Source organism: Copadichromis virginalis, linkage group LG6 (assembly GCF_057382275.1).
Source record: "Copadichromis virginalis isolate Kocher_CV1m ecotype Utaka linkage group LG6, C_Virginalis_male_GT1.1, whole genome shotgun sequence".
Taxonomy (NCBI): Eukaryota; Metazoa; Chordata; class Actinopteri; order Cichliformes; family Cichlidae; genus Copadichromis; species Copadichromis virginalis.
Genome location: NC_140623.1, coordinates 15,997,146 through 16,008,260, shown reverse-complemented (window position 1 = coordinate 16,008,260; position 11,115 = coordinate 15,997,146). Strand labels below are relative to the sequence as shown.

The 11,115-nt window shown below is 42.1% G+C and overlaps 1 protein-coding gene and 1 long non-coding RNA gene across 2 annotated transcripts; one reads left to right on the top strand and one right to left on the bottom strand.

Annotated features, from left to right (window-relative positions):
* The first annotated feature begins 3,733 nt into the window (after positions 1 to 3,733).
* LOC146707541 (uncharacterized) lies at positions 3,734 to 6,202 on the top strand. Its single transcript, XR_014920844.1, has 2 exons — positions 3,734 to 5,104; positions 5,408 to 6,202. It is a non-coding gene; the product is annotated as an uncharacterized LOC146707541 (long non-coding RNA).
* A 1,941-nt stretch (positions 6,203 to 8,143) lies between these two features.
* On the bottom strand, positions 8,144 to 10,836 carry LOC146707540 (E3 SUMO-protein ligase ZBED1-like). Its single transcript, XM_085458926.1, has 3 exons — positions 9,489 to 10,836; positions 9,060 to 9,312; positions 8,144 to 8,892 (listed from the first exon to the last, which is right to left on the bottom strand). Exons 1-3 carry the CDS (start codon positions 10,604 to 10,606, stop codon positions 8,476 to 8,478), a joined length of 1,788 nt encoding a protein of 595 aa, XP_085315052.1. The 5' UTR covers positions 10,607 to 10,836; the 3' UTR covers positions 8,144 to 8,475.
* Between the last annotated feature and the right edge of the window lie 279 nt (positions 10,837 to 11,115).

Genomic DNA, 11,115 nt, shown 5'->3' with positions numbered 1-11,115 from the left:
ATACAAGTATATAAAAAGGAAGCGTGGCGCTGGTCACACTCATAAATAAGCCACAGCTGCCCTGGGGCGCACTGACAGAGGCTCATGACCCGATGCAGCATCCTCAGGCTTAGGTGCTGTCTGTAGTGGAGCCTGCAGGGTCTATTTGGTCACTGGGTTGCAGATGGACACCCAGAACCAGAACTCATCAACAATCATGGTCTTTGACATGAAAATTTGGTCAGTTTAACTTAAATTGAATTACAGTTTTATGTCATCATATCAAAGTTGCTTTGAGGTGCTTCTTATTTTGAGTTAAAGACCCAATAATACAAAAAATACTGAGAATTTCACTGAAAAAAGCCTCAAAGCAGACAACTCCCTGATCGATGACAGGGGTGTCAATCACAAGGCCCAGGGGTCAGGTGAGATTTCAATACAGCCCACTGGATCCCATTGGAAAATGTGAAGGAAGGCATAAGCTTTTGACTTTACTGTATTTTCATTTATAACTTTATAAGGTTTATAACCTTTCCTTTTGATAAAGATCTCCTCCATGTCTAAGTAAATCAACAATTAGATGACAGGAAGTTGCTTTTTCCCCCCACTATGTACAATATAAATTTTTGTAGTTCAACTTTTTTTTTATTTTTTAGAAAGTTTGGCCTAAGATCAAAGTGGGTTGTGTCTGGTCTTTGATGTAAAATGAGTTTGACATCCCTGCCCTATGATCAACCTATTGGCAGTCAGATTGAAGATTGAGGACTCTTTTCACAGGAGCCCTCCAGCAGAACCAGAGGGTGACTGTTCCTTGAACCCAGACTGGTTGCTGGTTCAGCAAGAGTGGGAGCTGATAGCTGCAGACTCTCCAAAAATAGAATAGGAGTCAAACTTTAACCCTGCACTCTGCGAGCATTGTTCTCTACTAGGATAAAATGGTGCTATAAAGGTGGTTAACATATGTTGGGGCCTGATAATTAAGGCCATTGTATCTGACTTTAAATCCAATCCAGGATTAAGCAGGGAGCCAATGAAGAGAACCCAATAACACAGAAGTGGATGTTTGCTCAGTGAAACTGTAGATGCACACATGCAAGTGGTCAGAACAGGACTTCAACACAGCTAAAAATAGCAGCAGCATTGGTAGAGCTCCAGAGGTCCACGAGGAGATGACCTTCAACGGAGCATCAGAACTTATTTTTAATCAGGTATTGTTATTTCTGTTCATCAGAGGAGTAGCAGAATGTTTGGATTGCACTTGTGCATTTAGTTCTTCTGCTTTTGCTTCTTTTTCTCTGTGGCCTGAATATCCTGTGGGGCTGCTGCTGAAGCCTGGTATATAAAACAATCCGCTCTGCATTCTGGTAATTCCACAACTTACCTTACAGCAAGAAGGCAAAAAGACATGCAGTTAGTAGGGTTAGGTTATTTGGATTTGAACCAAGGATCATTATTATTATCATTACTAGCAAAAACTTCCATTAAACTTGATATGGCACAGTTGAGAATTTTAAAGAAAACATTGAATAACTAACAATATGGAATATAGAAATGCAATAGGAATGGGTAACTTGGCAACAGCCCCATCCTGTATGTGGTATGGCTCATATAATAATAATAATAATAAATTTTATTTGAAAGTGCCTTTCAAAACACTCAAGGTCACGGTACACAGTAGAATAAAAGCAACATAAAAGCAAGCAGTTTACAGAATCATAAAAGCATAAAACATAAACAGATAAAATAGCAGAGTGGAGAGGTTATGTGGGATAAGCTATTTTGTACAAGTGGGTTTTGCAACAACAAAAATAAATAAATAAAAAATAGGGAACCACCCCTCACGCTCCACCTCATGATGCTTAATCGACGTAATCAACCTTAATTTGATGCAGTGTGAAAAAAAATGCACAGAAATCAATTATTTTTCAAGAAATATTAAATAGATTCAACATCTTTCTTCAACAAAATTGCAGACTGCACAGATGGTACCTTCCCAAAGGAAAAAGTACTATAGCTTACTAGGGTATATTAGACTTAATAGTTACTATATACAGTAATTGACTTCTATTCATTTTACATCAAATTAAAACTTTGGGTGTCAGATAATTATTTATTAAAAGCTAGACATTTTAAATGAGAATAAGAAAGAAAAGTATGTCTTTGTGCCCCCTTTTCCCTGGTAATGCCCTATCGGCCCCCCTGGCTAAACTTTGCTAGATCCGCCCCTGCACAGTTACCAGCCGTCAGCTACGTAGAAAAAGATCCTCGAGTAGAAAGTAATATTAAATACATTCTAACAATAGCTGATCAAGCTTAAACGTGCTGCTGTTGTTCAGCCGCTGGTTTCCTCTTTCTGGTGCAAAGTGGGCCAAAAGCAAACTAGAGACACAGACTCGCGACAGAAAAGCCGATCAGCTGATCATTAAGCAGTTTCATGATTGAAGTAGCAGCAAGAAGAGGCAGTCGCTTGTTAAGCTTAACGCAGGAATGCTTTACAAACATTCAGAGATGGACTTACACACTTGCTTTACTTCTCTCGGGATAACTTTGTCGGAGATGAAATGCCGAGTTGCTAGCGAAGCTCCAAATGCTATCCAGACCACCGACAGGTCCCGCATGCCACAGCCGCTCTATCACGTGATGCATACTGCTCCGACGTGCTAACGTTCTGAGGTGAGTTACGGCGTGTAGCAAGTTTTGTGAGGTGCTTTCGTGATATTTAATGGATCGGATTACATTTTTTATTTTTCTCCGATATCTGATCCAGTAATTTAGGTCAGTATCGGACCGATACCGATACGTAATATCGGATCAGTCCATCTCTACTATAAACATGAATGGCAGTGGCATGTGGGTTGAGAAAAGGACGGAGACGATTAATGTTGCGCAATTGAAACTATGCAGACCGAGTAACATTATTAATGTGTGAATTGAAAGATAAAGTACTGTCGAGGATGACACCCAAACTTTTCACAGAGGAAGAAATGAAGACCGGTGAGTTATCAATAGTAATAGAGAAACTGTTGGTTCTGGATAATGTTGATTTAGTGCCTATCAAGAGGAGTTCGGATTTATTACTATTGAGCTTGAGAAAATTAGAAGAGAACCATGAATTTAGTTCAGCTAAACAGAGGGTAAGGGAGGATGGGGGAAGAGCAGAATCAGGTTTAGTGGACAGATAAAGCTGGGTGTCATTGGCATACAGTGTTGGGAAGGTTACTTTTAAAATGTATTCCATTACAGAATACAGAATACATGCCCCAAAATGTATTCTGTAATGTATTCCGTTACGTTACTCAATGACAGTAACGTATTCTGAATACTTTGGATTACTTAATATATTATCATGCTTTTTACAACAACGTGAATGTACTATTGCTGTGTGATTTATTACTATTACTGAAGGTCCGCGACTCCGAACTGTAGTAAAGGGACCTCTGACTAATATGGCGGGGTCTCTGTCGGCTCGTAGCCGAAAAATAGCTTTACTTTGTTGTCTGGGTCAACTTTTCTTGCGAGAGACAGAGAGAGGCGTTGAAAGGCTGCTCCACCTTAGAACACATATGCATCAACACTACAATGAGCGGGTGGAGGGAGGTTTGGAGTCTTCTCCCACTCCCATTCTCTGCGGCCTGCTGGAGCGGGAGGGCTAGTAGGAGGAGTTGGCCGTCCGACTGCGGTCTGGGGTGTGGGGCCTCCCTGCTGCTGCGGAGTCGGGGTGGTCTGCCTCTCCCCACCGCAGGGAAAAGGGTAACACCACCTGGGTCTGGGTGCAATTCCCCCCTCCAGGGGCAAGGGTACCTAGACCCGGTTTGTAGAGTACGCTTGGGGAGTGTGATTGTGTGTACAGCGTCTCTTTATGTCTGTCTCCACGTTGGTTGAGTGTGGAGTGAGTGCATATGAGAGCATGAGGGTGGGAATGGATGTTTGTGTCTGTGGGTGCCCGTATGTCTGTGTCTATATGTCAGGTTGGGTATCAGACGCCACCTCTCTGGGGACACCTCAGGCCCTCCAAGGTTTGGAGGCCTATCTCCACCCACCACCACTTCCCCTGCCGGTGGCGGACTCCCTCAGGTGTCGGTGTGTTGGTGGTTCTTTGTGTCTGGGGGTGGGCGTCCGGGTACACACCGGCTCACTCCTTGGCGGCCGCTTGTCGGGGCCTGGGGCCTGGGGCTCGCTCGGGCCCCTTTGGAGGTGGGGTGCCCCCGGCCTCTCGGCCTGGGGCTCGGTCACTCAGGCACAGCTGGGGGCCGGCGGAGCTCACGGGCGCGTCACTGCAACTCCCCCTGACTTCTGCTCCGCGGCTGCTGGGCGAGCCCTCATCTGGGACTCTCCTCAGCTCTTACTGGAACAGTGGCGCGGCTGCCCCTCTGTTGGTCTTCCTTGGTCTCTTGTGTTCTGGGGGCCTCTGGATGTCTGGAGTTTTGATCTCCTCCATACCCGCTTCACACCCTGGAGGACGGGGCTGCGGCCCCCCCACACTCCCTAGCAGATCATTACACGGAGAAACCTTTGGAATGCAAGCATGCTGATCCACACAGGTATGCACACATGGGTATTCACAGACGCGGACTAAAGCTTTCTTGGCTGCTGCCTCAAAGCACACTGTGCGCTTGTAACCCTGGTTAACATAGCTAACAACAAATAAAAGCCTGTTAGTAAAAACAGTCATAAGAAATATATTACAGGTGATAAATAGTCAATAAATAGATCATAATGGTTAGAAAATTCATTAAAAACATCAGCAATGATATAATTCATGGTATAGGATTTCATTTGTGTTTAAAAACATGTTAAAAGGGTACAGAACTTGCTAATTCATGGTGTTTTATGTTAATTCAGGTAAAATGGCTAAAATATGTGTTGAGACTCTTATTGTGAAAGGGCACGCTGCAGCGTGACTCCTGTGATTAGCCACACCCAATCGGGTTGTTCCTTCTTTTTGATGCTCGAGAGGGAGAAATGCAGACAGTCCTTGCAGAGCTGCTGCTTAAATGAGTGAAAAAATAGTAAAAATAAGCCAAAAATCTACTTAAAGCCATTTTTGTACTCTGGAGAATGTATTTTTGTTTTTCCGACCTGTCCTTGCCTTGGTGACGTTGTGAACATAACCGAACGGGACTTGGTGAGTTCAGAAATTGTCTTTTATTTCATGCAAGAAATTTTTGTTGTATTATATTGCTCATTTCATGCAAATGGAGAGCCAAGGTAGCAGATTTATGTTGTTTTATGTTAAAAACGGTGGATTCGTGCTTAAACGACACACAGGCTGCAGTTCAAAGGCCTTTGACGGTGTTTCAGCGCGCCATATTGGCATCACCTCATTTACGGCTAAATAAGCTGGAAAAAACGGACTTTTACTGTTATTTAAGGGCTACCCGTGTGTTATTTTCGAATGTTTATGCACTTTATTTTGTTGTTATGGTAGGCCATTAAGGTTTGGATCGGGAAATGCTGAGCTAGAATCGGAGTTTGATCCGCTGAGCGAGAAACAAGATGGCGAGCCACCCACGGACCCATTGAACTGTACCGAGCAGGAAAAAGGAAAACGCCCCCTGCTGGACGTTGAGCTCTTTCGCTGATAAAACTGGTAGGATTAATCCATACACCTCTGCAAAAGAACAGCGGACTTTTCAAAGCACTGGATAATCATTCGGAGTAATTCCAGGACTAATAGTTAAAGGACACAAAGACAACTTTCTTTTGTTTATTTGTTTGTTTAAGGGATTTATTCAGCCTTTTGCTGAATTGTTTTCAGTTTTACATTTATTTATTTATTTTTGTAATTTATTTTGGTCAACCTTACATTTTAATGCTGTAATGGTGTTAATGGAAATGTAAATAATTTTGTTGGGTTAAAACAAAATAAGAACTGGTTGAGAATTTAAAGGTGAACCTAGACCAAGATTAAATTAAATCTTGGGCCTAAAGAACTGAACTTGATTTAAAATAACACAGTGTTAATGCAAATAGATCAAAGGATAAACTTGAACTTAGAACTTGAAATAAATAAAACAATAACCTAGGTTGAGAATAACATCCTTCTAAAGCCAAATAAAAGGTTTTGAGATAAATAGGATGAACTAACAGAACATACTGAACTAAAAGGGGGAAAAGAAAAACCTTGTTTTCGTAAATGTGTGATGTTGAATGTTTTATGTAATGTGTCTATAACTGTCTATTCTCTGTCTTCACAAAATAATAAGCCGGCAATTTAAACGTATTTACTGGTCTGTGGTCTTTATTACATGCTACGCTCATTACTGCTCTAGTAGTCGAACCTAACTGGTCCTAGAATACTGTAACGACTCCAGAAGTGTTACACGCTGTCTATCTTGCGTGCTGCACAATATCGTTTATTATTTAGTAAATATTGATATCTATGACTAGCTAGTTTATTGTGATGGTGCTTTGTTTTCTCTATTATTATGTTGCTCTTTGTTGTTTGCTGTCTCCTCTGTTTGTTTTTTTTGTTTGTTTTTTTTTTCTCCATACAGGTGACCCAGGAGTTCTTTTTTTTCTCTCTCTCTCTTCCCCCCCCCTCTCACCGTCTCTTCTCCCCTTTGGTTTTCTTTCTTTCTCTCCCCCTCTTTCTCTCATTCATTCCCCCTGTCCTATTTATAAAAAAAAAAAAAAAAAATGACAAAGGATGAACTGAAGCTCTGCCATCACGTAATGTCGCATACTGCTGTTTCTGATGTCATTTAAAAAAAAAAGAAAAAAAAAAAAAAAAAGAAAGGCTGCTCCAACGGAACTTATTGTTTTCGGAGGAAAACACGAACACAGTGTACAGTCGAGTCCTAATAGCTTACTTACAACTGGGCTCGTCAGGCACTCTTCTTGGCTGAAGTGGTTATTATTATATTTACATGCTTCCAGCTCCCGTTTTTCCTCGATGACAACTCGTACCTTTCCACTCCCCTTTTTCTCCCTCCTCGCGCTCACAGACCCATAACGTGTATGGCAGTCCATTCTCCCTGCAACACGGACTACACTGCCCATGAGGCTACATTCTTTAGAGCTATGCTTGTAGCATTCTGCCTGTTAGCTTAGCACAACAACAACAACAACAACGAAAAAGCGTCTCAGAGAGAGAGAGCGTCGCCCTGTAACCATGGCAACCGTAACGCTGCCGCCTGGAACAACAGAACGTAGCTGTCAAACAAAACCCAAACAGTCCTGACCCGCGACAAAATGAAACAGGAAAGTACCGCAGTGTAATCCATTTATTTCAACAAAGTAACTGTATTCTGAATACCACCTTTTTAAACGGTAACTGTAACGGAATACAGTTACTCATATTTTGTATTTTAAATACGTAACGGCGGTACATGTATTCCGTTACTCCCCAACACTGTTGGCATAACAGTGAAAATGTATATTGTATTTACGGAAAATATGTCCAAGCGGTAGAAGGTAGATAATGAAAAGAAGGGGCCCCAGGACAGATCCCTGGGGCACGCCAGTGGTCAGAGGGAAGGGCTGAGAAGTAAAGGATTTGAGTTGAATGAACTGAGTGCGATTCTGAGTGCGATCAGACAGGTATGATTTAAACCAGGCTAGTGGAGTATGGGAGAGACTGATAGAGGCTAGCCTACTGAGAAGTATAGAGTGAGAAATAGTGTCGAAAGCAGCACTCAGATCGAGGAGAATAAGAATGGAAAGTAAACCGGAGTCAGCTGCCATAAGAAGATCATTGGTTATTTTTACAAGTGCTGTTTCAGTGCTATGGGAGGGGCGAAAACCAGACTGGAACTGTTCATACAGATTATTATTAGTTAAATGTGAGGAGTTGTGTGGCAACTATTTTCTCAAGAATTTTTGAAAGGAATGGTAGATTGGAAATAGGCCGAAAATTCTCAAAATTATTGGGATATAGACCAGTTTTTTTTTTCAATATTGGGGTGATGGCGGCAATTTTGAGGGAAGCAGGAACAGTTCCAGTGGTAAGTGAAGAGCAGATGATAGCAGATATGAGGGGAAGCAAAGAAGGTAGACATGTCTTAACTAGTGCTGTCAAGAGATTAAAAAAAAATAGAGATTAATTAATTATGATTTTTAATTAATTGATCTAATTAATCTCTTTTTTAATCTCACCTAAAAATAGCTGAGGAAAGCCCTCAACTTATTGTGGCAGACCAAAAGACTGATATAACAAAGAAAGTGACTTTATAAAGTCATTTATTGTTTAACAAACGTTAAACAGATGCAACCATTTACATACTGTTGTATTCTTTTGTAAAATAAGTGGAAAAATAAATACAAATAAAATCAAATAAATTAAGTGCTGCAAGTTAGCACATCAGAGTTGCTCTTTTCTGAGCAATACAGCACTGAAATTCCTCTGCTTCAGATAATGAAAAATAAAACTGACATTGCAGTGCTGCAAGTTAGCACATCAAAGTATTCTTCCATCACAAAAAAAAGTGCTGAACATCAAGCAATCTATTCTAGTAGGCTACAAATGACACAGCAGCTATGCTGACCACATGTGTCTCATTTCTTCTTCCTCAGCCAGTCGCTAAGACACACCAGCCTGGTAACATTTTCTGGAAGCAAGGCTGCCCTTTTCTTTTGCACTATGTGGCCTGCAAGGCTAAAGAGTCTCTCACAGGGTACAGAGGTAGCTGGGGAGGCCAGGTACTTTTGTGCTAGGACTGACAGCTTTTCATAGACTCCTGAGTGAGCATACCACCACTGCAGGGGACAGTCATCAATACTGATGCTGGGTTCTGCTCTGTAGCGCTGCAGCTCTCCAGACTCAATTCCATCTTCTGAGTCAGAGTCAGACCCCAGAAGGAGTTCGCTCCTCCTCTTCTTCTGAGCTGGTCCATCATCCTCTGTGGAGGGCTGGAGACTATCTGCTCTTCTGGGCTCTGCTGCCTGGAGCATATTCTCCAGAATGGTCCACACCTGAATGAATGAATGAATGAATGAATGAATGAATGTGATTAAAACTAAGTGCTTTTTTTTTTTTTATTATTTAATCTTGTAAAGAACTTTGTGTTCCATATAATAAATAAAAGTTTGATTTGATAATGAATTGGACTCATTAGTCCAGCTTAACCTTATTGTCCTACCTGTTCCCTCTTTTCTCTTGGAAGACATTTCAAATCCTTAAACCGTGGATCCAATGCTGTGGCCACCTCGAACCATATCTCGTTGCCATTAGCTCGTCGTGCTGCCAGATCCTTCTGGAAGGCATTCTTGAACTTCACCACGTAGGCAGGATCATCATCAGTAATGTCCATGACACGGTACAGATGGCGAAAAGCAGGCAGCACTACAGAGCAAGAGACGTAGGCCTCACCACCCAGCAGCTCTGTCACATACCTGCAGAGGTGGAGAGGTTTGCTAAATAAACCTAGCTGGATTCATTTAAATCAAAGTGTAACTGATTTCCAATTTAATTGTCCTTAAAAGTTCCTTGTTATGTTCATTAATTTTGATTTTACACATGTAACAGTAGTTTATATAATTAAAATGGGAAGGTGTTTATTTGAACTTACTTGCATGGTTCAAGCAGGAGCTCCAGCCTCTGCAGTTTCGCCCACTCAGCTTCGGTTGGCAAGACCAACCTGTGGTTCTGTTGGTCCAACGTAGCCTGGACAGCCTCTCGGTTACATAGGAGGCGTGAGACCATTGCGAGAGTCGAGTTCCACCTGGTGGGTACATCCTGTATAAGTTGATCGCTCTTCTTTCCGAGTGCTACTTGTTGTTGGTTAAGTTCTGTGGTACTCGCAGGGCTTTGTTTAAAATGACCAACAATCTTGCGGCACTTTGCCAGTACACCGACAAAACCACTGCTATCGAGACATACCGTGATGGTCCTCTGGAGAATGTGAGCATTGCAGGCGATGTGCTCATATGGAAGTGCTCTCATAGCAGCCAGCATGTTTGCTGCGCTGTCTGTGCCAATGGTGGATATCTTGTTTTCAATACCCCAGTCATTTGCTACCTTGAGGAACTGTTCGGCGCATTTATCAGCAAAGTGCCTGGTTTCTGTTCTCATGACGGTCAGTGCAAATGAGTTGAGGTTCCACTCACTATCAATAAAGTGTCCAGTCACCCCAAAATAGCTGTGGTTGCCAGCTGAGGTCCAGTGATCTCCGGTTATAGCAACACAGTTGGGAGAATCCTCCGCCAAAATCTCAAGTTTGTTTTTCTTTTCGCCGTCGTACATTTTGCTGATTTTGGTCGTTACTGTAGTCTTGCACGGCGGCTTGTATGACGGGTCATTGGACGCAATTTGCAACACCTCTGTCAATCCTTCGTCCTCTACTATATTTATCGGCCTACAGTTCATCGCTATCCACTTGGCAATAACATTAGTCAGCCTGTCGGTCGCAGACTTGCTCATACGAGGGGTATTCTCTAGTTTTGTTTGGCGAAAAGCTTTGCTCTGGCTTGCTATATTGCTAACGTCTTCACTGCTAGCTGTTGCTGCACTCGCGGCTGGGTGCTTTGCGTTGAGGTGATAGGCCAAACTTGAGCTGCTTCGGTGGTAAGCAAACTCCTTCTTACACTCTAGGCAGACCACTTTACCTTTGTCAATGGTGCCGTCGGGGCGTTTATGAAATACAAATTTCCCGTTCATTGGGCCAACAACTCTCAGATGCGCCTCCATATCCACACTGTAAGCTAATCACCACTTCTCACCTTGACCTCACGACGTGACTCCACCCCCAACAAGTCAAGCACAAGGAGCCCAGCACATAAAAACGGATTTTATAACATAGCAACTCTCATACAAAATCAATGACGTCAAGAGATTAAAAATTAGATTAACGAGATTAAAAAACATAACGCGCTAAATAGCATTGTAATTAATTAATCGCAATTAACGCGATAATTTGACACCCCTAGTCTTAACCAAAACTGTAGGAATGGGGTCTAGCTGACAAGTAGAAGGTTTTGACTTACAGATGAAATCTGAAATATCAGTAACCGAGGGGAGCTGGAAAGCAGAAAAACAGTGTGATGGGAGATGAATTACACAGGAAGAGCTAAATGGAACCTCGGAAACCAGTTCTTGGTGTATTTTGTGAAGTTTCTCAATGAAAAATAACATTAAAGAATCACAAAAGGAGGACGAGTAAAGATGAGCAGGTCATCAGAATCAGAATCAGAATACTT